The sequence below is a fragment of the Leptopilina boulardi genome, unplaced genomic scaffold, assembly GCF_019393585.1.
Source record: "Leptopilina boulardi isolate dan_hultmark-lab unplaced genomic scaffold, ZJU_Lbou_2.1 LbouV2_229, whole genome shotgun sequence".
NCBI classification, from domain to species: domain Eukaryota; kingdom Metazoa; phylum Arthropoda; class Insecta; order Hymenoptera; family Figitidae; genus Leptopilina; species Leptopilina boulardi.
Window position 1 is genome coordinate 1,386,860 of NW_026137784.1, and position 27,028 is coordinate 1,413,887.

Below are 27,028 nucleotides of genomic sequence, written 5' to 3' on the forward strand. Positions count from 1 at the left end.
ATAATATAAAACGTCAAAAACTAATTGTTTACAATGATAAAATTAAATTAATAGAAAATTAGTGGCGCCATCTGTTGGTGACTCCCGACGTACCTTAGAAATGACTTTTTTTGGTCCTTTTTGACGATTTTCCATTGGAGAGATAGGAAAGTTAAGCTAATTGAAATTTTTCATTTAGGAGCGCTGCTGTACCGAAATTTTATCTACCCATCCCTGGTTTTCACTTTTCTGTTGGAAAGCTCTCATTGGTCAATTTCATATTTACGCGCCAACAGCAACCAATGAGCGCGCACCTCATTCCCCGCGTAAATATGAAACTGACCAATGAGAGCGTTACAATAGAAAAGGGAAAACCAGGGATGGGTAGATAAAATTTCGGTACAGCAGCGCTCCTAAATGAAAAATTTCAATTAACTCAACTTTCCTATCTCTCCAATGGGAAATCGTCAAAAAGGACCGAAAAAAGTCATTTCTATGGTACGTCGGGAGTCACCAACAGATGGCGCCACTAATTTTCTATTAATTTAATTTTATTATTGTAAACAATTAGTTTTTGACGTTTTATATTATTTACATTATTAAAATTAATCATTTTATATTAAATAAACAATCGAATTATTGGATATTCGAGGAAATAAAGATTAAAACTTGCAGAAATACGATAAAATTCAAATTAAAATTGTTTTTTTTTAAATTAAATTATTAATTAAGTAAATAAATAAATTTTTAAATTTTCCTAGAGATTTTTCCTTAAATTATAATTAAAATTTAATTAATTCAACACATTCAAAAAAACACATTCTTCCCCCACCAGTTTCTAGGGATATTAAATGACAAGCGCGTTTCTGTGCCGGAAGTCAGAAATAGGTGATTGCGCACCATGGCTGCCAAAGAGATTTCTTTTCTCGTGAGGAAGCCGCTGTTCGCGGTTCTGGTGTTGCAGTTTTATTATATTTCCTCAAAATGGTAAGTGTTAATTTAACAAATATGTTTAAAAATAGACGCCTTATATTAATATTAATTAATAGAATCAATTTATAAATATTTTAATGAAAAGATGTAAAAGTTGTAAATGGATTTGATCACTCGGGCTTAACTGTTGCTGATTCTCTTCTGAATAACGTTTTTATTATCTTAATATTTAATTTATTATTTAAATTTAGATATTATTATTTATTGTTTTTTATTTCATTTCTATATTTATTAGTTTTAATTTAATTTTTTTGATAATTATCATTGTATGTGATCTAACCTCACTTTTATTTTTCTCGTGGACATATGCGTCTGAAAATAATTTCCAACACTTTTCATCTAATTTTTGTAAATGTTTTCTATTAAATATCTAAATAAAAAAAAAAAAAAAATTCTATTTTTCTAAATATTTCACCATTTAATGATGAGACACTCAGCTCGCTTTGATGAAGAACTGAAGAAAACCTTTTGTTCCCTAATATATTAATAACTGATTTTGGTGAAAAAAAACAAACTAAATAGTTATTAATTTTCTTTTTTTAAATTTTTGTTATTAATTCCATTTTTCTGAATAAATAGGGTTTCGTGAAAGTTGTCAAGAATAAGCAATACTTCAAGCGTTATCAGGTTAAATTCAAGAGGCGTCGCGAAGGTAAAACCGATTACTATGCCCGTAAACGATTGACAATTCAGGATAAAAATAAATATAATACTCCAAAATACAGATTAATTGTTCGTCTTTCCAACAAGGACATTACATGTCAGGTAAATATTTTTTATTATCATTTTAAAAAAATTATTCATATTTATTTTATAATTTAATTTAATTTAAGGTCGCTTATTCAAGAATCGAGGGTGATAAAATTGTATGTGCTGCCTATAGTCACGAACTTCCAAAATATGGAGTTAAAGTTGGTCTTACAAATTATGCATCGGCCTATTGTACAGGACTATTGTTGGCAAGAAGAGTAAGTAATTTTTATTTTTATTTTTTTTAAAATTTTTTTTAATTAATAAATGCACAAATGATGATCCACTCAGCTCGCTTTGATATGAACAATGAAGATAACATTTTGTTCCCTAATTTATCAATAATCTGACAATGTAGAAAATATCTTCTTTTTTTTTTTAAATTAAATATCCATTTTGAAAATTAATTGATTCAATTATTTACAGCTTTTGAAAAAATTAGGATTGGATACATTGTATCAGGGAGTTTCGGAAGTCAATGGTGACGAGTATAATGTAGAGGAATTAGACGATGGTCCTGGTGCATTTAGATGCTACCTGGATACTGGTTTAATGCGCACGACCACTGGTGCTCGTGTTTTTGGTGCGATGAAAGGCGCCGTCGACGGAGGTCTTAACATCCCCCATAGGTTTGTTGAAATTATAATTTTAAATTCATATACAAAAAAAAAGAAATAATAATTTTCGCTGAAGTTTAAAAATTTTTTATGATGAATATATGACACATGCGCGTCATCTGAGTCACAATGAAATAAGTTTCTTTGTTTTTGTGTTTTACAATTCTTAGATTCTGTTTCATATCGACATTAAGGGATTATAAAGTGTCTCTGATTATTTTTTTAAATTTTTCTTTTTCTATTCATTTTTTTTCCTATTTGTAATTAATTTTCTTTTTTTTTACAGTACTAAACGTTTTCCTGGTTACGATAATGAGGCAAAATCATTTAATGCCGATGTCCATCGACAACATATTTTTGCACAACACGTTGCTAATTATATGAAAACATTGGAAGAAGAGGACGATGATGCGTTCAAGCGTCAATTTTCCAAATATATTCATCATGGCATTACTGCTGACAGTGTAAATATTTATTTTTAATTTCAAATATTACAGTCCAAATCAAATTACTTAAATGACCATTAAATGTTATTTTAGTGTCGCAATTGGACAAAAGAAATTTAAATAATCGTCATTATTCTTGAAAGTCTTTTTTCATTAAATTTCGATTATTTACAAATTTTATTTTATTGTCTACAATTTTTTTTTTATTTTATTAATTCTTTTTCTCTCTTTTTTTTAGATTGAGGGAATTTATAAAAAGGCACATGAAGCAATTCGTGCTAATCCAGAGCATAAGAAAGTCACGAAGGACACGCCACCAATTAAAAAGAGATGGAATCGTGCAAAACTCAGTCTTTCGGAGAGAAAGAATCGTGTTGCACAAAAGAAGGCATCATTCCTCAAGAAACTTGCCGAAAACGAGGATTGAAAAATGTTGTCTTAATGACAGTTTATTATCCAAGAAGTATTTATATATTTACATTTTTTTTTTAATGTACTTTATAAACTTCATGGGAAATTTCTGTTGTGAGAGTATAATAAAAAAAACAAAAAAAAAAATTATGTCATTTTTTTTAATTAGAATGTATTTCAAATAGTAAATTTTACTTTTTTTTTTAAAATAGTTTCTTTTTTACCCCATACTTATAAATTCAATTTTTATAAAAAAAAACAAATTTACAAAAAAAAAATTTATTTAATTCTGTAATAATTACTAATGTAAAATCTTTTTTTTTTTTAATAGAATAAATAAAAAAAGGGGGATAGATTAACATCTGCAAACATTTTTATTATATATCGATTCTCATTGAAGCACAACTTTTATCATTTTTTTTTTTTTTTTTTTTTTTTATAGTTCATACAGGCTTATTACATAAATAAGAACGCCATTCAAAAAGTCGATTCTTATACAAATTCGTAATTTGCAACATTCACAATTATGTATTTTGACAGAATTGCCAAATACTTGGACAAAATTTTACAATATAATCGAGAGCTATATATAATAACTAAGCCACATCCGTTCGAGTCATAAAAAACTAAAAATATGCACTCGGGTTGGTTTTTTTTTTTCGTACTCGAAGTATTGAGATTTATTTCATTTTTTTTTTTCTTTTATTATGGAGGGGAAGATAAGGTCGTGTAGAAAGCGTTTTTAAATGAATATCAATTTTAAGCGAGATCTTTTAGAACTTCACTTATATACGACGAGATGTCCGTTATTTCTTCAATTAAACCTAAGAAAAAAAGAAACAATTATTTCACACACGAAGAAAAGAATTTAAAAAAAAATCTTCCAAATTTACTCACCGATAACATCACAAAATTCTTCGAACGATTCACAAGGTAACAATTCATCTCGATAAGTTGCCAAAACACGTTCCGATGCTTTCAATAAAGCTTCATCATTATGTCGAATATATTCAGCTAAAATTGACGGCCATTGATCATCTGAAGAGACAACAACTTTCTGCAAAAAAAATTGATTTTAGATTACAGAAATTTCACCAATTTTTTTTTTTTCAATTTACCTTGAAAAATGTATTGTATATGCAATCAACAAGACCAAAGAAAATAAAAACACTCTTGTAAACTGAATAATCTTTAACTGTAATATCAGTGAGATTTTTCGTCGATAACGAAGGAGAAATATAACGTTGCTGTGCAAGTATAATAAGTCTTCTCAAATGTGTAAGTCTAAATATATTCCATTGTGATGGTGGTACAACAAGCAATGACAATGTACATTGATAAAATGGACCATCAGCTTCATAACAATTATCAAGCCATGTCGAATTCGCGGAAGATTGTAAATACGACATGTGTGCTTTTTCCTCTCTCGCCGCCGATCGTGTTCTATAAAAGAAAAAGAAAAATTAAAAATTAATTTTCTTAATTAAGATAAATAAGAAAAAAAAGGAATAATTACGTATTGATGACGTAGAGAGCCATGTGAATTAAATAGGGTATTATGTGCATATTTGATTGTGGTCCACCACCTCCAGTATCCTCGTGAAATGTTTTCTCCTGTGCAAATCGTAAAAGAAGTAATTTAAGATCATGAATTGTTGATGAATAAGAAATATCACGATGTCCAGTGCATTCTTGTAAATATGTATTGTGTCTCGCTAAACAACTTGCAAATGCCGATTCAGGAACTTGTGGACCCCATAATGGTAATAGACCATTACATTTTGTATTTGCATTTTGTAATGCAGCACTTTCCCATTCATCGCGCGCTCTTGCCAATCTAACAGCCGACATATGACAATCCACGTGTACAACATTAAAATGCGTTACCGTTGTATAGCCAATTGTTTTTCTCTGTTTCGTTTCAAATTCCTCAACATTACAACGTTTTGTAAATGTATAAATACCAAGAACCTGTGAATAAAATAAATTAATTTTGTTAACTAAAAATAAATAAATAATTATTTAAATAGAAAAAAAAAAGAAAATTTGTTTCTCACCATATTTGGCTTAAATTTGTAACCCTCTCGGCAAATAACACAAATTAATCCCGTCTCATCGCCCAAATCTTCCATTTGTTGTAAAATTGTTTTACTCGCTGTTACTTGTCCTTTATCATTTGTACTCATACCCAATGCGCCCAATTGTCTTTCTCTCATTGCCATTGCCAAACGTTTCTTTTCACTTCTTGTATGTTGTCGTGCCTCTTCAATTAATTCAGAAACTTTTTTATTCGTACAAAGTGCTTCCAATAAATTCTCCGCCAATGATCCCACATGCTCATCAGACGATACCTGTTCTAAACGATGAATTATATTAATTATCGCCGACGACACTGACAATTGTATTGGCTCATGATCAGTAGCCAAACCAGTGAGAAATCTCAATATATATTTTAACGATGGTTTCGATATAAAATCCTTTAATTCATCACTATCAGTTCTTAATAATGTTGGTTTCACGCATGGCGCATGCATTGTTATATATTCAAATGCATCCTTAACAATACCCATTCCAATAATATGATCCTTTAATGTATTTCCAATTGCATTTCTCTCAATTCCTTGCGTTAAAATACAAAATAATTCCAATTTTTGATCATCATCAGCCGTATGTTCAAAATCAAATTTATAAAAATTCAAAACAGGTTTAAAATAATCACAAAGTAGTGCCATTTTTTCCTCATTACCATATGTAAGTGCCGCTAATACACGAGCAAGATGCATAAGAACATTATTACATTGTCTCACCGCCGTTGATTGTGTACAAGACAATAATGTTTTAATATGATCAGTTCCGCCCAATGTTTTTGAAAATTCCTCAAATGAACTTAATGGCTGTGCAGCGGCATTTTCCAATATAGTTTCCATAATATCCAATAATTGTTCAGTTACTTTTGAACTATCCAATTCAGTTTCAAGACATTTTTTTAAAACATCAAGTAAAACAGAAACAGCTTTTAATTCAGGTCGACTTAATACTTGTTGATTTTTTTTCACTTTCACTGATAAACGAAATAATTTTAATAAAACTTGCAACAATGGACGTGCACGACTAACATCTTGTATTGCCGCTAAACGATTTAACATTATTTCCAATCCACCGCAATCAGCTAATACATTTGCCATTTTATAAACCTCTTCATTATTAACTTCCTGTTCACTATTTGCATTTAATGTCTCAACAAATTCCTCTGTAGCGTCACCAAGTAAACCCCTCATACGATAAACAACACGCATTGCATCACATTCACCACCTTCGACAACCCATATTTTTTTATACACCTCCTTTACTGATAAATCAAGACTTATTATTTTATTATTTACAAGTAATTCCATTCCATTATCATCCTCAAGTAATGCAACTAATTCACAATCTTGACAAATTTTATTTTTAACATCACGCATCAATGGTCCTAAACCAGGTTCCAAACTACTATATGGATTACCCAACATTCTCCCTTGAAGAAAATCCTCCTGCTGTGAATCTTTTTCTAATGTTAAAAAAAATTCACCAATATCATTTTCCTCGGGATAAATAATTGAACATAATCTTTCAAATATAAAAACAGGTGTTCTCACATCTTGTGGACTATATTTTTGTACAGTTTCAACACAAACTGACATAAAAGCTTTTGTCTCCTCCTCAGTGCCTGTTGTCATTTCTTCCAATAATTCAAGTAATTTTTCCTGTGTATCGTCTATTAATCTTGTTCTTTGAACAACAAGTCTTCGTAATGATAAATAACCATTTAATACAGCACCAACGAGTCTTCCTTTATAATGTTGTTTTATATTCTCCTGCTCAAGAAATGTTGCCAAAAGTTCAGTGAGCATTTTCAATGAATAACCCTGTGCTAAATCGCTTGTTAATGTTGTCTCTTCTAAACGATGTAAATCTTCAATTTCTCTTGTTAATAATTCAGCAAGAAGTGTTAATACTCCTTTTACGGCTAAAAATTGTTTCCAAGGCGATTGTCGAATTAAATTTTGATAAAGTGATAAAAATTCAGCGCTACTCTCACCGGCAATATGTACTTCCTCCAAATAATTAGTAAGCAATACAAGTAATTCCTTTTTTCTCTCCATTCCTTGACAAAGACTTTCAATCATTGTACAAGCAACTTGTCTCGCTAGTCTTGAACTTGGATTAAAAAGCACCTCTTTTAACCATGCTCCATCAACTAATTTCAATGTTTTTAAACGATAACAACGATTATGCCAACGATGTCCATATTTTTCCATTAAATACAAAATTCTCGCCTCCTCCTTTGTGAGTTTTGTTTCAATTTTCCTCGATGGTACCTTCTCCAACCAATTACAATATGAATAATCTCCATTTAACCATTTTTCAATATTAACACTAATACCCGACGATGGTTGTATTGTCGCTAAAGATTCTGTACTTTTATCTTTATTTTTCTTCGACACTGGCTGCTCTGGTTTAATGACACTTTGTAAAATTTTCATACATGGCAATATTATTGAATCCATAACAACAGGACTTTTTGAATCACGACATGCAAGAAGAAATAATGACATAACACAACGTAATTTTTGTTCCCAGCATAAATCATCTTTTTGTACAAGCGCTGCCAATAATGCCATTTCATGACGAACTGACATTGAAAGATCATGAGTTGCAATACGTCCTTTTAATGTCATTGTAACACGATTTGTTAATAATGAACAAAGTTCTTTTGTTGATTCACTATTATCACGTGTTACAAGACAAAGTAATTGTCTCACTTCCTCTTGCATTTGTATTGTACCTTTACGTAAATTATGTTCCACCAATTCTTGTATCAATCCATGTTTACATAAAACTTCCCTTGCCGCTTGATTTGTTGCCAATGCACGCAATAATGTTAAACAATGTTCAGTTGCAGCTGATGCACAACCATAACATCTACCAGCATTTGGTGCAATTTCATCTCTCACTGAACCATCCGACGTTGATGCCTGATGATATTGCATTACACTTTGACCACGTTGATTACGATCATAAGCAACTAATTCTCTTCGACATGCCAATACTTTTTGTATTATTTTACTTAATTCCTCAAATGATGTTTTACATTCGCCACAATATTTTTGTGCCAATAATTGTATAGCACGATTTACTTGCGTACTACCAGTCACTTGTACACCACCATCATCTAAACTACGATCTGAACGATGCTCTGATATTTTTACCAATAACATTTCTAATGTTGGTTTATTTGAAATTAAACTCTTATAAACACGATCAGCTTTTTCCAATAATGTATTTATTGTAGCAACTGTTTTTTTTCTATCCTCATCACTTTCAATTGGATCAACAGCACAGCATGGACGTCCCGTTAATGTATAATCAAATTTGGCATATTTACAAAAACCACAAGCATGACATAAAAATGGATCCTTCTCATCATAATTAATTGCACGACATTTATGACATTGAAATACATTTTCACCACAATTTGCACATACACCAGGATTTGCCGGTACACTTGCTGAACATCTTGGACATTGTAATGTCTCCGATGATGCTTGTATATTTTCATAAAAATCAGCATATTCAATCATTAAATTACATGCGACTATTGGCAATGGGAATTCAATTTTAATTTCCGTTTGTCCTTGTGCTAATGTTATTTTTTTTGCCTTATGCCACATGGCGGGTTTATTTTTTAATTCAACAACAGCTTGCACTGAACGATTATTATAAAATACATTAATTGTCCTTACCATTTTTGTTCGTTTTAAATCGCCAATTCTCAATGTAATACGACTTATTGTATGACTACCAACAAGTTTTACTATTTGTGTTGTTGTTGTAAATTTTGAATCAACTTTTATTGATGATAATTTTATTGTTGACATTTGTACCTCGGGATTATTACAAACTAAACATGGTTCACTTTCCAAATAATAGCCATCTAATTCAACAAATTGTGCAAGATTTGCATAGAGATTTGCATTTGGATGACGTGATAATAATTGATTTTCAGCGTGTAATACAGCAACTGCTTGTTCCATATAGACGTGCATTTTATTACCAGTGTGTGGTGTTTTTAATGAAAAATAACCCAAAAGATCAACAAATTGCGCTGCTTTTCTACCATACATGGGTAAAAGTGGCCATAATCGCCAAAGAAGATCCAAAAGTATTTCCTGATTTGATGGTCCACAATTTTTATAAATTGCAAGAATAAGCGAATGCGCTTGCCAACGAACATTTGTATTATTTGCCTCAAGTAAAAATGTTTGAATAAATTTTGTCAATAATGCCGGCGATACTTGTTGTTGTATTTGTTTCACTAAAAATACACATTGTGCTTCTTCAAATTTTGCTTCTGTATCTGAATCCTCTGATTTTTCACGATCTCTTCTTTCTTTTGTTGTTGATGTTGATTTTTGATCCTGAAAATTTATTTCACATTTTCTATAATTCTTTTAATCAAAAAGTATATAAAAAATATTTATTTCAAATACAGAAATTCATGATTCAAATACAAATTTATTTAATACAAATAAAAATTATTTTGTTCAAATTAATATTTATTTAATAATAAAGTAATCGAGTTTTTAAATCAATTTTTTTCAGTGTAAATATATAATTCTTTATACAAGCTATAAATATTTTAATCAAAAAGCAATTTCTATCTAATTTCAAATTATTCTATAAAATTCATTTTTTTACAGAATTCAAGAAAATGTTTTTTTCAAAGAAATAATATTTTTTTTTTTTAAAAGAATGAGCTATCTGTTAAAATTGAAAATAAAAATAAAATTACCTTGCTTTTGACATCTTTGAATTTACTCGAGCAAATTGCACATTGAAGCAATTGAAGAACAGTGGGACTGACGCCTTCGTCTAAAAGTGTCGAAATAGTGAATAAATATGACAAAACTGTATTTTGTTTTGAGCAAAATCTTTGCCAATTTCCCGTTCGACTTGTTGCAACTTCAACACAACTTTTGAGATGTTCAATAAGCTCAACGAGAGAATCATAGGGTAAATTAATTGCAAGTGGATGAGAATTAAGTGGATCGTAACCACCTGTATTACAGCATTGTTGTACCGACTGTAAAAATAAATTAAGTTAAATAAATATATAAACAAATTATAATTTAAAAAAATAAATTACACCATTTTTCTAACTGTAAAATAAATATATAAAGAAAATTATACTAAAAAAAAAAAAATTAATTTTTGTTACCTTAACATGAGAAACTAATGAGTGCAAATCCCTTAATTGTCGATATTTGTCCTTGTTTCCACAAATAAAAAGTAATAATTTACGAACTTGTCGTCTCACAAATGGAGTTTGATATGACATCATATATTCACAAAGATAATAAAACCAAGCTTGCTGTAAAATAATAAATATTTTTTTAAAAATTTAAATATAAAATTTTAGACATCAAAATTTATTTGTATCGAAAAACATTTTTAAATTGAAATTACCTGATCAAATTCTGGTTGTACGACTGTGTTTTCAGCATATTTATGCACTTGATAGGGTAATTTTAATGCCATTTCTGTCAACAATTGTGGATATGGTTCAAAAACATCACTCGCGTGTCCTTTGACATATTGCCTCAAAAAGAATGGCGACATATCGGGCGGAGAAGTAATGAGATGTTCTTTTAATAATTGACCGCCAATTACATTTCCAGCTTCTTCATTTGAGGTGCTGAATTTAAAAACAAAAAAGAAAATAATTAATTTGCGAAAAATTTTCAAAATTTTATTACTCACTTTTTCCAATAGTCAAGTAATGCTTTGAGAAGATTTAAACAATAGTCAATGACTCCATTGTTACTTAAAATAGCCGCTGTTGTTTGCGATACAAAATTTGGATTATCAACTTGATTTTTTGTACTGCCTTTAGATCTTGACATTAAAACACCTGCAATAAAAAAAAAATAGAAATTAATATAAATAACATTTCAGTAAAAATAATTTATTTTAGTAAATTAAAATATACACTTACTTAGCAATCGCATAATTACAAGATGAACTTCTCTTTTATTACTTCTTTGACAAATATCACTTGTATCGGGATTTTCCATTTCCAATTCTTTCACCAATATTTGCAATAATCGTTGAACACAAGTTTTATCTCTTTCGTCAAGACCATCGAGATCGGATGTTAACATCAAAATCACCTTTAAATCAAAATTTATCAATATTAAATATTTACTAAAAAATTATATTATGCAAAATTTTATTTACTTCATACCTGCATAAATGGAATTGCCAATACGCCGGAAACATTTGTTAAATCGGGAATAAATTGCATTAATTTATCAAGTAACAATAGTCGAACATCGTGAAGATTCATTGTATTTTCACCAAGATTATCCGTATCCTGTTCTAATACTTGTTCTTGTTCCTGTTCGGGTTCTTGTTCTGTAGCCTGGAATGAAAAACAATTTTTTTTTTTTTTTAAATGAAAAATAAATGTTATTGAAGAAAAAATTTGTGAATAACTAACGCTAAATGCCGTTGCAGCGCCAACTGAACTATTTTCCGAACGTGATGGTTGACCGATATTCATTGATGGAATACTTTCGGGAGCATTATCACCGTAAGCGGAACTTCTTCCTGAAACATTATGTTCACCAGTAATGCTGTCAACTGCACTGCCACCTGAATCGCTTCCTCCACTTTCACTGCCTTTACTTCCTCCGCTTCCCCCCTAAAAAAAAAAAGAAATATTAGAAAAAATATTTAAAAAAACTGTAAATTAAATTAAAACTAAACTATTATTATAAAAAGGAAAAAATTTACTTGTTCGGCTGGTGAAGTTCTCAAAGTACTGCCATCAGTTGCTGCTGTTGAACCTTCATCATCCGAACCTCCAGCGGAAGCTGTTGTATCTGAATAATGACTCCCTTCTTGTCCCTACAGAAAAAAAGAAGAATTAATTAAAAATTAAATATTTTATTTTTCTCTTCATAAATTGTGAGTGAATATTACCAAAACGGCAACGTTTAATCTCTCGACAGCTTGAGAGAGACCTTGAACAGCCAACGCTTGAATGCGATCTAATTCGGGTCCATTTAAATTTTCCAAACCCTGAAGTCCAGGAATATTTGCAAGACCTTGTGGAAAACCTTGCTGTGGAACTTGACTATTGCCAGCTCTTTGTTGATCCTGTAAGCTAAGTGCAATTGCCAATTCAACCATAACTTCATCATCGTCAGCCGGTGGCATATCCATTAATTGGGGAAATCCACCAGGACCAAGAAGCGCTTCAAGAGGATGATTTCCCCCTCGCGCACCAGATCCTCCATTTTCATCGGCATTCATTGGATCAATTGCTTCAACTTCATATTGATTTTCAACATCTGCTGAATCTTGCGATGATTGTACTGTTAATTCACGTTTCTCATCTGTTTCCATTGGTGCGCCTTTAATGAATTTTTTTTTAATTCTAATTAAATATTTTAATTTTTTTAAATAGTAAAAATAAAAATAAAATTTACCTGGTGTACTGCAATGCGGTGGACTTGGTATAAAAACACGACGACGTTTATATCTTGGTCTTAAAACACGAATAATTGCCTGTTTAGCGCTAAAGCTTATACTTGTATCTGATGATAATAATAATTGAAGATAAAGTTTTGCTGCCAATGGCGTGTTGCCTTCAATGTCACAAGTTGTGAATGCATGAATTATTTCAACAATTGCATGAATTGTTGCCTCAGTGTGCGTTAAACCAGGTACAACAACTGGCGCTAATGCCATATTTTTTGGATATGCAGCGTGTAATGACCATAAAACATCCATTAATTGTATCACCAAATGTTGATTTTTATCACCCATCGATTGTGACTCTAAACGATCTTTCTCGAAAACAGGAACTGGAATAAAAAAAAAATAAAGAATAAAAAAATCAATAAAATAACCAATTTTTTATAATTCTACTTTACCACTCGATATGTCGATTAATTTAGCTGCATGTTGATCGGCAAATTTAGCTAAATTATTTGGCCGAGCAACGGCAATGTTTCGTACAATAAGAACAAGTCTATAAAAATTCTCAGCGTCAATGTCACGTGGATCGTTTATTTTTTGCATTGAACTCAAAGAATCGAGAACATGAGAAAGAAGAACTTGATCCTGAAATATTGAATTACATTTCTTTTTTACTACCGAATTATTTGTAAATTATAAATATAATTATGTGTAAAATAACAAAAATTAAATAACTAAAAAAAAATGTTTACCTTGTGAGAGTGATAAGATAATTTTGAATTGTGTAGTGCAGCTAAAAGCGATGTTGTATGAATTTGCACTTGTTGCGGTATTGGTAGAGTTAAAAGATTAGAAGCAACTTCAATTGCTGTTGATTTTAATGATGATTTATTATCCTCACTAGATGAGAGTGTGAAAGACGAAACTAAAACTTGTAAGATACTGGACGTCATCCTAAAATAATGGAGAAAAAAATATTTTTAGTTACAAATATTTTACATATAAAATATATATTCTATGGTTAAATAAATATACTATAAATAAAGTTTTAGTTTATAAATAAAAAATAAATATTTCGAAAATTACAAATAGAAAAAAAAATAGCAGACACGTTTTACGAAAAAAAAAAAATTGCACTACTCTTCTTCTTCTTTTTCTTCTTCTTCTTACCTTTCAATATTCACAGAATCATCCTTCACAGGTCTGATGCATTATTATCAAAAATTAAAATTATAAGATATTGTGTGAACATCGAATTATTTTTTTTTCAAAAAGATTATTTCTCTTTTTCTTTTTTTAGCCAAAGAAAAATGTAATTATTTTCAATAAACGAGGACAGAGAGATAATTTTCATGCGACAGGAAAATGAAAAATTTACTCACTTGTCAATAGATGTTAGTGTCACTGGTGAGACAAGTGTGCTTTCATTTTCATTATTTACTGGTGCTCCAGTTGTTGCTGGTGCTGATGTTGATTGTCCCGCGGGAATTTCTTCAGGCTCCTCGGGCCAACCAAATGCGTCTTTAGTTTTTCCATAACTGTATTAAAAAAAACAAAAGTCATCAGTAATTATCGAAATAAATAATATTTTTCAATTAAAATCTTTATAATAATTAAAATATTTATAAATACAAATCTGTTCTTGATTATAATTTTGTTTTACTAGTGTAAAAAAAAACTTACACTTTAATTGAATCCACCATAATAACACCTTCAGCATCTTGCGAAGGACCAAAAGTAATAACTAACTTTTTATCAGCTTGCAAGCTCTCTTCTCTTGTTAGAGGAATATCAAACCATCTGCTTCGTGTCAACATTATTCGGACACTTCTGCCGAAAATCTATTTTAAAAAAATTATTTTTAATTGCAAAAAAAATTAATTCGTAAAAAAAAAAAAAAATTGTAACTTACTTCAACAAAAAGTGGTGCACGTTGAATATCCTGATTTCCCAATTGTACACGAAAACCAGTCATAACAAGCGTTGGATCATTATTATTAATTTCAATATTAAAACCAAGTTGTCTTGTTGATGCAACATACATTCCCGTTGTATTTAATCGATGTTTAATTTGTGCAACATTATAAATTTGCAATAAATCATTACCACCAAATTCAACATCATTCATTGATTGACAATGTTCAAAGAAATCAACTGGAAATATAACCGAACCCGATGGTTTTCCTGTTTTTAATGCCTTTTTCTTTTTTGTCTGTTTAATTGTTGCAATTGTTCCAATTGGTTGAACATTTGGTGACATCCAAAAACCAGTATGATCCATTGCCGCCATATAAACTCTTAAACTACCATCCTCACATAATAAAATCAATGTTGTTCTATGTTCAGCATTTGAGCTTGAATGACGAATTGCAACAATATCCATTATTTTTGCTTTTGCCGGTACAACTTTTATTTCCTGTATCATTATTGTTTCGGGTTTTATCATTAATATCACTGGATTATTACTACTTTGCAATACAGAACAAACTAAACCCGGATGATTTGCAATTTCACTCCATTGACATAATGGTTGCGGTTGATTATTATTTGATTTATTGCCATTCACTTTATTAGCAAGATTAATCATAAAAACAATATTAATTTCCAAATTCATATATTTTAATGGCGCTATAAAACTTTTTCCACACGCATAACTAAAGAATAATAATTGTAATGCATGTGAATAATAAATTGATACACCGCCACCTCCAACTTGTCCATTGTCTTTAATTTCAGGATGATAAATATCAAGTGTATTTGTCACATAAAATGGACCATGTTTTGCTAAACTCTCCTCATCCATTGCTTGACTATAAATATAACCAGCCGATGACATTAATAATAAATGAAACATTCCATCTTCAGCGTGTATAAATGTGCAATCACGAATTTTACCAGTTGGTACCAAAAAATAATATTGTGGACTCAATGCATCTTTACTTAAATCGTAAATTTTCACAAAATCCGCAGTAACAAGGGCCAATTGTGTTTGTGAACCCGGTAGCCATAGTGCTTTAATAATAAAATTTCCCGTCTCTAAATGTGGATGAAGTACCAAATGATCGGAAACAGTTCCCGAACTATTGAAAGTAAGAACATGACAGTCTTTTAATCCACAAACAGCAAGAAAATCCTCATTCCATTGATTGCCAGTAATTGATAAAACAGTAAATGGAATTGGCGCCGAGGCAAGTCTAGTGAGTGTTAATTTTCGTTTTGATGAATCGGCTTGCTTTAAAAGTGTACTCAATTGAAGAACAGTGATTTTTCCCTTCTCATGTGAAACGGCAAGATGTTGCCTCTTACCATGTGGTGATGATAAACAACACATGGCAACTCTTCGTATCATATGAGCCGATAATAATTGTCTTATCGTTTGTCCCTGATCACCGGAATAATTCATTCTCACATTTTCAAAAGCCCCCTCCTGTGATCCCAATGTTGGTAACATTAATTGATCAGTATGCTCGAATTTTTTATCAAGCGAATGCAATTGTCGCAATGCCAATTGACCCCTTGAATGACAACCAACTGCCGAATATTTACGACACGATGCCTCAACGGCCGGCACTAAATTACTTGTCAATTCAACAAGCGACGATATCAATCCACTTGACCATAATTGCAATAAAATCCATTCCTTCGAACCATCCAATTGTTTAGCCAATGTTGACAATTTTTGTCGATCCTTACCAAAATTCAATTTCTCCGAATTATGCACAGGACTCGATGCTCGTCTTCTCAAACTACTTGTCAAATTATTCTCCGAATTACCCGTTCCATATGAAATATTATTACCAACATTTTGTTCCGAACATTGTGGACTACGTTTAATCAACGCCTGACAAGATGCATCGTCCTTTGCTCCACAATCACAAAAAAAATTACCATATTTCGCATATGTTACATCATGTCCACGATGACAAACTCTTGCACAAACTGTACAAACACCAACTCCATCAACCATATTACAATCATGACAATGATACCAATGTTGATTCATAAATTCTTTTTGTGTTATTGTAAATGTACAAAGTTTATTACAAAGTGAATCCTCATCTGAATCCTCAGCAGCACTATCCTCATCCTCATGTAAAATATCATCATTCCAATCACTATCATTAACATCATTTATCATTGTTGCACCCTCCCATGGTGGACTTGTTGCTCTATCTTGTGAATATAATTGCGGACATACTGCACTAACAACATCGGCAATATAATTTAAAACACAACAACCAGCTTCAATGTACGTTGATGATTTATCCAATAAATTTGAATCCTTATTCATTAATTGCTGTTTACAAATATCAATCCATCCTGTTGCTGCTTTAAATAATAATTTATGTCCCTTATCTGTACCAACATCGGCCAATGTTGACATAACTTGCATTAAATCAGTAAAACAAACACCATCAATTGCTGTTGATAATATATGATAACCCAATGGTATTAATGCCTGTAATAATATTACCGAAACATTATTAACATTATTCTCCTTAACAATATAATTTGTCAACGATTGTAATAATTGATTATTTTCTTGATTATTTTGATTTTTAGCAACATCAACAAGAATATTTTGCCAATTTTCATTTTCTTTTTTATTTTCATTTCCAAGTATCACATGCCTTAGCCAAAATTGTAAACGATCATTATCAACTGTTGATAAATTTGCCACTGTACTACATAAACGATCCAATGATGTATCATTAACTTTTTCGCAAATTTTAAAAAGTTTATTAAAAAAATGCAAAACATGAGTTCCAAATTGTTGTGATACATGCGATGATGATATTGACAATAAAATTGATATCAAACTTTTTGATGATGATGGTGAAAAAAATTCACCAAGTGCCTTATAACCCACTGGTTTATCCAATAAATATTCCCAATATTTAATATAATTTGTCAATATTTTCTCATCAATTGTCACATTAAGTGACATTTCATTATTACCAGTATAATCAATTATTAAATTATATGTATAAGAAAGTATAAAAAGATGTAAACGTAATTGTCGTGCTTCACTTTCACTATCGCCAAGAATTTTTACAAGTGTTTTTGATGCCATCTCTTGAATATAATCAGTTCTTGCATCCATTGTTAATGGTATTAATAAATCAATTGTTTCTTCACGTATTTCTGAATTTTCAGGCGCTGTTATTGGATTTACATATTCCATTATAAATGTCATTAATGAATATAAAAGATTTTTAAGCGATGAATTTATTGAAAATGTACCAAATTCAGATAATGGATTAATATGATGATTTATCGTTGCCAATATATAACTTTCAGCTGGTATAATATCATTAACATAAGTATTCCATGGTACGTGAGCAACATTTATTGATTTCCATTTATCAAGTGCTGTTTTAATATTATTTGAAAGTAATGCCAATGATGTTTCCAATGACCATGTTGCACCAGTCATTGATGTTATACCATCCATTGATATAATAATATCCAATACTGAAAAATCTCTTAAATTATATTTTTCCATTCCTTCTTGCGCTTGATATAAAACATTTGATTTACAAGCAATAATAACATTTTTAGTTAATTTCAATATATGTGGTAATATATCAATTAACATTTTATTTATATTTGTTGTTATTGATTCAGTATTTTTTGAAACTTCAATATTATCATTTGATGTTGTTTTATATAAACTTTCATCCATCATTACTTGTAATTTACCAATAACTGCCGATAATATTGTTAATGAACTTAATTTTGGTAATAAATTTTTTGGTAATATTTTTTCATCCTTCACATCGGGACTTAGGGCTTTTATTGCATTTTTTGCTAATGTCACATCATATTTTAATGATGTTACTGTTGATGATATTGTTTTTAATAAATTTTCTGCATATTGTGTATACATTCCTTGTTTAACAAGACAATCCTTCATCCAACCGGTAAATGTTTTACATGCAGCTCTTGGTCCCCAAATTAATGAATAAAGAAGCATTGGAGTTGAGGGAATTTCTTCACCAAGTGCAAGTTCATCCATATAAGCTGTTGATGGTGGTAACATAAGTAATAAACGCCAACAAATTGAAAAACAATATTGCGTTGCACATAAACCAGTGAATGTTATTTTATCCTTTCCATCATTTGATTGTTTTCTTGGTATTGATGTTTGATTAATAATATTTAATATATCAATTAATGCATCGACAAGTAGGGGATATTTCATTTTATCCGATGTGCCAAGAACAAAATTACAAGCTAAACCATCGAGTTTTGGTGTATCTTGATTATTTAAATCGGCAATTGTTAAATTGTAAAATTTTGGTTTTATCGATAATTCATCTTGTGGTGTAAATTTTTTATAATTATCCTCTATCTCTTTCCATGGTGTATAAATTCTTGATGCTTGTTTATTCCCCTCTTTTGCATCGCACACTAAACTTGTACCAGATAAAAGATTCCATTGAACCTGAAATTAATTAATCAATTAATAAAAATATAGTTTTTTTTTTTTTTTTGTAAGAAACGTATACTACCACTCAGACGTTACTTACAATCTGGCAGCCCTGATGTTTCTTTATATTTTTTTTTTTGCACTTGAAAAGTTTTGATTTTAGGTAAAAATAGAACCTAATTTCATCAACGTTCAAATGCATTTTTTTTTATTGAATTTTTAAATTAAAAATGTAAGAAAATATTTTCTATGTAAAAAAAGAAATTTCCTTACTTGTTCGAGTAGAGAAGATGGTGCATCATATAAATGTTTCATCATATATTCAAGTAGAAGTAATAATCGTGATAGATGGAGAATTTGTGAATCTTTCATTGGAGTTTTAACAGCTTCACTGCAACGAACTGCTCCACTTCCCGTTACCAATAAAACTGATTTCTTTTGCATTAAATTTAAAGAATGAAAAAGAAATAAAACAAGTTGTGCATGCTCCACATTTAAATCTGTAAAAGAATTTTTTTTTTTAAATATTTTTATTCTACTTAATTATTAGCGAAACAGACCCTCAGATCGTCTTTAAGGCGTAAAAAAAAGTCAACATTCTAGAAAAAAAAGGCGAAAAAGTCGATTATTTTATTTTAAATAATTAATAAATATTAAATCATAGATATTAAATCCATTTTATTAACTTCGGAATTTTGGAATTGATATTTTATGGAAATAATTAAATTTTAAAGTTTTAAATTGAAAATTGGTAAAATAATTGAATTTCTAGTGATTTTTAATTGAAATTTTTTGCTGATTTCTCTTGCTGAAGAATTTATTAAAAAATTAGACAAAAATTGAAGTTAAAAATTTTTTTAATTTGAAAATAATTTAAAATAATTGAATTTTCGAAAAATATTATGAAAATAATTCAATTTCAGAAGAGTTAGAATTAAAATTATTAAATTTCAAATGGAAAATTTTTAAAAATAATTAAATTTTAAAAAGTTTTAAATTAAAAATTGGTAAAATAATTGAATTTTTAGTGATTTTTAATTGAAATTTGATTTCTCTTGATGAAGAATTTATTAAAAAATTAGACAAAAATTGAAGTTAAAAATTTTTTTAATTTGAAAATAATTTAAAATAATTGAATTTTCGAAAAATATTATGAAAATAATTCAATTTCAGAAGAGTTAGAATTAAAAATTATTAAATTTCAAATGGAAAATTTTTAAAAATAATTAAATTTAAAAAAATTTTAAATTGAAAATTGGTAAAATAATTGAATTTTTAGTGATTTTTAATTGAAATTTGATTTCTCTTGATGAAGAATTTATTAAAAAATTAGACAAAAATTGAAGTTAAAAATTTTTTTAATTTGAAAATAATTTAAAATAATTGAATTTTCGAAAAATATTATGAAAATAATTCAATTTCAGAAGAGTTAGAATTAAAATTATTAAAATTTCAAATGGAAAGTTTTTAAAAAGAATTAAATTTTTAAAAGGTTTTAAATTAAAATTTTTGTTAATTGAAAAATAATTGAATTTCTGAAGAATTTCATTAAAATTATTGAAAATAATTAATTAAGAGATGAATTTTAGTTAAAAATTTGTTAAATAATTAAAAAAAAAATAAATATCAGCATTGTAAACTAAAAAAAAATTTTGTAAATAAAAGTCGAAAATGCATCTTATTTAAATAAATCGAAAAAAGGATTAAAAAAAAAATTACCTTCATTTTCGGCATCAGAATTTGCTGGTGAATTACAAACATTTTCAACCATTGTCGTGACTAATCTGTGCCAAATACTTATGCAGGCTGCTTCTTTTTCAAGTTGTGGTTTAAGCAAAAGTATCTAGAAAAAAAAATTTACATTTCCTCTTTAAGTTAAATACATTTTTTTTCTGCATGGTATATTTAATTCCATTGAATTAAATTTAACTGAAAAATTCAATTGCAATTTTATTTTTCGATTTAATTAGAAAGAAAAAAAAATCATTAAAAATTGTATGAGAAAAAATATATATACCTGAGCAAGAACACTAAGTGTCCTTGGATAAACTTGAAGTGGCCAAGATGAACTATTTGCATTTTCCGTTGCCCATGGACTCACACCCAAATGTTGAAGCAATGTATTTTGTAATGTTTCACTTAATGTATTTCTTGTTAATAAATTATGTGTATAAAGACTGAGTGCTTGAGAAAATTCCGAATACATTCCACCAAGTGTTGCACCATAAAAAACTGATATTGTTCCTGTTTCCGTTCTCGCTGCCTCATGATCTAAATCTCTTATAATTGCAGCCAATATCACCATTTGTTGTTCCACCAATCCATTCATAACATATTCCCTCACATAAATACTACGACTACCAAGTAAATGTTGATTCATAAATTGAAATATTTGCGTTGCCAATGAAATATAACCATGTGGTTCACGATTATCGGGTACAATAGCCGTTGTTGTTCTTTCAACAGTTGGTTCATTATTTGTTTCTTTTGATGCATTACTCGATTGACTATCAGATGGTGCAAGAGTCTCCTCAAACCAAAGTCCCAAAATTGGTTCACTATCCTCTTCTTCGTCAGCTGAATTTTCCGAACAACTCAAAAGATCCTCATAATATGTTGTTGAATCAGATTGACTTAATGTATCGCCCTCGAGGGAATGTTTTTGAACACGTTTCAATGTACATGCCTTTCTATAGCTTATTGTTGCTAAATAAAATAATAAATGATTAAGTGGCGCGGCTTGAAAAAATGTCGCCGCTCTCTGTAATGCTGTTGCTGTTGCAAGAATATCCAATGGCGCTGGTTCTGGTGTTGGTGGACGATTTGGACCAGCTTCAACTGATACATCATCGAGAAGTGCACTCATTAATGTAAGCGCATGCGATGCCAATGCAACTGACAAAACACCAAAACCTTGTTGTACTTTCATTAAATTTATTCTTCCCGTTCCATCGCGTGCCTTACTTGGCGATTTACCTTTTTCTTCTTTATTACTTTTATCAACTGCACTCACACTGCTAACTGATAATTGTGCTTGTAATCCAGCCACAAGTAGCCAAACTCCAATTAAAAGATGATTTTGCAAAATATGACCACCAGCACGTGTACTATATTTTATTATATTTGAGACTAGAGTGAATATTTCTAAACTTTTTTCCACAACATTTATTGCTAATGTATCATATTCATCTTCGGTATTTTTACCACTTGTTTGATTTAATGTACCACTTCCACATTGTGTATTTGTATTACTACATTTTGGTGATACTGCATTTGTTATACCAACAATACTTGATGCTGTTGCATTTGCAATTGAACAATAAAGACATGACATTGTTAATAGTGATAATTTTTCTAATTTCACTGGTGTTAATGGCTCAAGAATTGGCAATGATACAACACTATGAACAATATTAATATCATTTACAACTGAATGTAAACTATAACGTATTGTATGTGCTTCTGAATTATTTGATGGTAGGCAAAAATTTTTTCGATTTAAAAACGTTTGATATTTACGACTATAACGTGACAAATGTGGAAGATTTGTACACATATCCAATAAAGTATCGCCAGCGCTTATATTTTGCAATGTTCCAATATTATTTGCCGTAAACATCATCTAAAACATAATTCATTAATTTTAATTAATAATTATATTAATTTAATAATATTTAATTAACAAGAATTTTTATTTTATTTTTTAACTAAACATCATTTATAACATAATTCATTAATTTTAATTAATAATTATATTAATTTAATAATATTTAATAATAATATTTAATAACAAGAATTTGTATCTAATTTTTTAAATAAACATGATCTGTAACATAATTAATTAATTTTAATTAATAATTATATTAATTTAATAATATTTAATAATAATATTTAAAAACAAGAATTTTTATCTAATTTTTTAAATAAATATCATCTGTAACATAATTAATTAATTTTAATTAATAATTATACTAGTTAAATAATATTTAATAACAAGAATTTTTATCTAATTTTTTAAATAATCATAAAACATCATCTGTAACATAATTAATGAATTTTAATTAATAATTATATTAATTTAATAATATTTAATAATAATATTTAATAACAAGAATTTGTATCTAATTTTTTAAATAAACATGATCTGTAACATAATTAATTAATTTTAATTAATAATTATATTAATTTAATAATATTTAATAATAATATTTAAAAACAAGAATTTTTATCTAATTTTTTAAATAAATATCATAAAACATCATCTGTAACATAATTAATTAATTTTAATTAATAATTATGTTAATTTAATAATATTTAATAATAATATTTAAAAACAAGAATTTTTATCTAATTTTTTAAATAAATATCATCTGTAACATAATTAATTAATTTTAATTAATAATTATATTAGTTAAATAATATTTAATAACAAGAATTTTTATCTAATTTTTTAAATAAATATCATAAAACATCATCTGTAACATAATTAATTAATTTTAATTAATAATTATATTAATTTAATAATATTTAATAATAATATTTAAAAACAAGAATTTTTATCTAATTTTTTAAATAAATATCATAAAACATCATCTGTAACATAATTAATTAATTTTAATTAATAATTATATTAATTTAATAATATTTAATAATAATATTTAAAAACAAGAATTTTTATCTAATTTTTTAAATAAATATCATCTGTAACATAATTAATTAATTTTAATTAATAATTATATTAGTTAAATAATATTTAATAACAAGAAGTTTTATCTAATTTTTAAATAAACATCATCTGTAACATAATTAATTAATTTTAATTAATAATTATATTAATTTAATAATATTTAATAATAGTATTTAAAAACAAGAATTTTTATAATTTTTTAAATAAATATCATCTGTAATATAATTAATTAATTTTAATTAATAATTATATTAATTTAATAATATTTAAATAATAATATTTAATAACAAGAAGTTTTATCTAATTTTTTATATACCTTTATATCAGATGATTGTTCATTGGAAACATTCTCAGGGAGTTTATTTCCATCTGAATTATCAATTCGCACTGACAAAGATGGAATAAATTCTTGAAGAGGCATTGTTAATTGTTCAAGAATATTACTTGATAAATCACTTCGGCTTCTTTTTGCTTCTTTGATTTGTTGTTGTTGTTGTTGTTGTTGTTGATTTGATTCTTTCTCGCCATTTGTCGATAATGGCGGTGTTGTGATAGATGGTAATTTTGCATTTCGAAGAATTGTGACTAGAGCAATTTCTTCTGCTTTTACAAGAAGTGATTGTCCAACACAAAGTGAACGAATTGCCAATAGTAATTGTTTCGTTGTTAAAATTGTCGATGATCCATCGCCAGGTTGGGATTGATTTTGGGGTAATTTTCCCACTAAATAGACCAATAGAATTTTGCATGCTTGCCAAACAACAGGAATCTGATTTTTTGATACTGAAAATAAAATTTAAAAAAAAAAATACAAAAGCTTAGATAATTTCTCATTTTAGAAGAAAAAAAAATAAACGATTTTCTTTAATTATTTGAATTATATTTATAGCACGATGAGAAATCAAGGTGACACTCAAAATATAAACCATAATAACTACTTTTCAACTTTTGCAAGATGTCGCTTATTTAGCTATCTATATATATATATATAGCTAAAATTAACAAAGATCAATCAAATTTAAATAAATTAAAATAATTTTTCCTTAAATAAAAAAAGATAATTGTTATTTTAAAACTGATTACTATTTCTCCAATAAGTTTTAATTTAATTTTTTTTTAACTATATAATGATTAATATATGTATACGTGTTAGACAAGAAAACGGCCAGGTCATTGTGAGTGAGAAAAAAAAAAAAAAACTTACATGAATTCGCGTAACCACTGATGTAATCTGCGACTAAAGCAGCAAAAGACGTATAAAAGGCCTCATGGGATTCATCATGAATTGAAAATTCTGATTCACTGGAAAAAAAAAAATAAACGTTAAATAGATCGATAAATACGTCTCGTCGTTTGCACACAAGTTAAGAGAGCATCCATTTCTATGACTGTCACCTTAATAGTAAAGGCGGTTAGATTACAATTTTTTTCACATTGTTTTACATTAATATTAATACCTACCTTTTGACAATTGCTTTAACAAGATCAATAATTTCATTTTTATTAAATGAACCATAAGATGCAGATAAAATTGGCTTAATAATTGACGACCAGTCAACGGAGCCACCGCTCTTCGCCGCCATTTTGAAAAACTGAATTTTGCACTCACACATATATACAAGGAAATAAAAAAAAAAAAAAAAACGGAAAATTTTTTTTTTTACCTCTTATTTATATAAAAATTATATAAAATTTATTTTTTTGTTATTTGAAAATTTAGAAAAGAAAATTTATTATTTACATTATATGATTTAGTTTATTATTTAAAATTTAAACATTCGTTTGACTCTGGTTATGGTTAAGTAGAAAACTAAACAAATTTACAAGAATAAATAAATAAACTATAAAATAAATATATATATTATTTTAATATTAATTTTAATTATTTTAATTAAATTATTACTAAAGTTTTTTTTAATTATTTTTTAAAAATTCCTTATTTTGTTATTAAAATAAAAATTTTTATATTTATTCTGCAATATTACCTTCTATATTTCGTCGAATATCCAATAATTCGATTGTTTATTTAATATAAAAGATTAATTTTAATTATTGTAAATAATATAAAACGTCAAAAACTAATTGTTTACAATGATAAAATTAAATTAATAGAAAATTAGTGGCGCCATCTGTTGGTGACTCCCGACGTACCTGCAAAATGACTTTTTTTGGTCCTTTTTGACGATTTTTCATTGGAGAGATAGGAAAGTTGAGTTAATTGAAATTTTTCATTTAGGAGCGCTGCTGTACCGAAATTTTATCTACCCATCCCTGGTTTTTACTTTTCTATTGAAAAGCTCTCATTGGTCAGTTTCATATTTACGCGGTGAATGAGGTGCGCGCTCATTGGTTGCTGTTGGCGCGTAAATATGAAACTGACCAATGAGAGCTTTTCAATAGAAAAGTGAAAACCAGGGATGGGTAGATAAAATTTCGGTACAGCAGCGCTCCTAAATGAAAAATTTCAATTAACTCAACTTTCCTATCTCTCCAATGGAAAATCGTCAAAAAGGACCAAAAAAAGTCATTTCTATGGTACGTCGGGAGTCACCAACAGATGGCGCCACTAATTTTCTATTAATTTAATTTTATTATTGTAAACAATTAGTTTTTGACGTTTTATATTATTAAAATTAATCTTTTATATTAAATAAACAATTGAATTGTTGGATGTTCGAGGAAATAAAGATTAAAACTTGCAGAAATACGATAAATAATCCAAATTTAAAAGTATTTCTATATATAAAATAACGAGAAATCTATTATTAAATAAATAAAAATGTATAATGCGTAAACAAATTCTAATATTAAATTAGTTTTTTTTTTAAATTAGAAAAATAAATTTTAATTTTATTATACAAAAACGGGGATTAAATGAAAAAAAAGAAGGTGAGTTATTAATTAAAATAATAATTTACGTAATTTAAGAAGGGTTATTGAGATATAAAAGACTTTTTCAAGATTAAGTTGTAATCAAAACCAAGCACTCACGTTTAAGAGTCACTCGCTTCCGACTGCAACTCTTTTAATTTACAATTGCAGCTAAAGACAATAATTACACCACAAGCGTAATGTTTTTTTTTTTGTTTTTTTTTTTATATATGTGAGTTGTGAAATTGTCTCAAAGTTTTTTTTTTTTTTTTTTTTGTAATGTCATATAAGATTTAGATTGTTAAATCAGATC

At 28.2% G+C, this 27,028-nt stretch overlaps 2 protein-coding genes and 1 non-coding gene across 5 annotated transcripts; 1 reads left to right on the forward strand and 2 right to left on the reverse strand.

Moving 5' to 3' along the window:
- The first annotated feature begins 840 nt into the window (after positions 1-840).
- On the forward strand, positions 841-3,346 carry LOC127280163 (60S ribosomal protein L5). The gene is made up of 6 exons (XM_051303027.1): positions 841-966; positions 1,552-1,737; positions 1,806-1,940; positions 2,149-2,351; positions 2,626-2,803; positions 3,024-3,346. The coding sequence occupies exons 1-6, from the start codon at positions 964-966 to the stop codon at positions 3,210-3,212; spliced, it is 894 nt and encodes a 297-aa protein (XP_051158984.1). The 5' UTR covers positions 841-963; the 3' UTR covers positions 3,213-3,346.
- Positions 3,347-3,547: 201 nt separating this feature from the next.
- On the reverse strand, positions 3,548-25,427 carry LOC127280162 (E3 ubiquitin-protein ligase UBR4). 3 transcript variants are annotated; one of them, XM_051303025.1, is made up of 27 exons: positions 25,306-25,427; positions 25,049-25,146; positions 24,161-24,627; positions 21,175-22,779; positions 20,877-21,000; positions 19,431-19,657; positions 14,637-19,172; positions 14,408-14,565; positions 14,107-14,262; positions 13,895-13,927; positions 13,477-13,678; positions 13,180-13,369; positions 12,733-13,110; positions 12,224-12,639; positions 12,035-12,148; positions 11,739-11,942; positions 11,484-11,660; positions 11,235-11,409; positions 11,000-11,150; positions 10,706-10,934; positions 10,458-10,610; positions 10,032-10,322; positions 5,254-9,657; positions 4,713-5,167; positions 4,315-4,639; positions 4,094-4,253; positions 3,548-4,020 (listed from the first exon to the last, which is right to left on the reverse strand). In XM_051303025.1, exons 1-27 carry the CDS (start codon positions 25,425-25,427, stop codon positions 3,956-3,958), a joined length of 15,615 nt encoding a protein of 5,204 aa, XP_051158982.1. In that variant the 3' UTR covers positions 3,548-3,955. The 3 variants fall into 3 exon arrangements, with proteins under 3 accessions (XP_051158982.1, XP_051158981.1, XP_051158983.1); XM_051303024.1 differs by having other exon boundaries at positions 12,224-12,657; XM_051303026.1 differs by lacking the exon at positions 13,895-13,927 and having other exon boundaries at positions 12,224-12,657.
- Positions 19,218-19,348, reverse strand: LOC127280245 (small nucleolar RNA U109). The gene has a single exon (XR_007842818.1). It is a non-coding gene; the product is annotated as a small nucleolar RNA U109 (small nucleolar RNA).
- Positions 25,428-27,028: the final 1,601 nt, after the last annotated feature.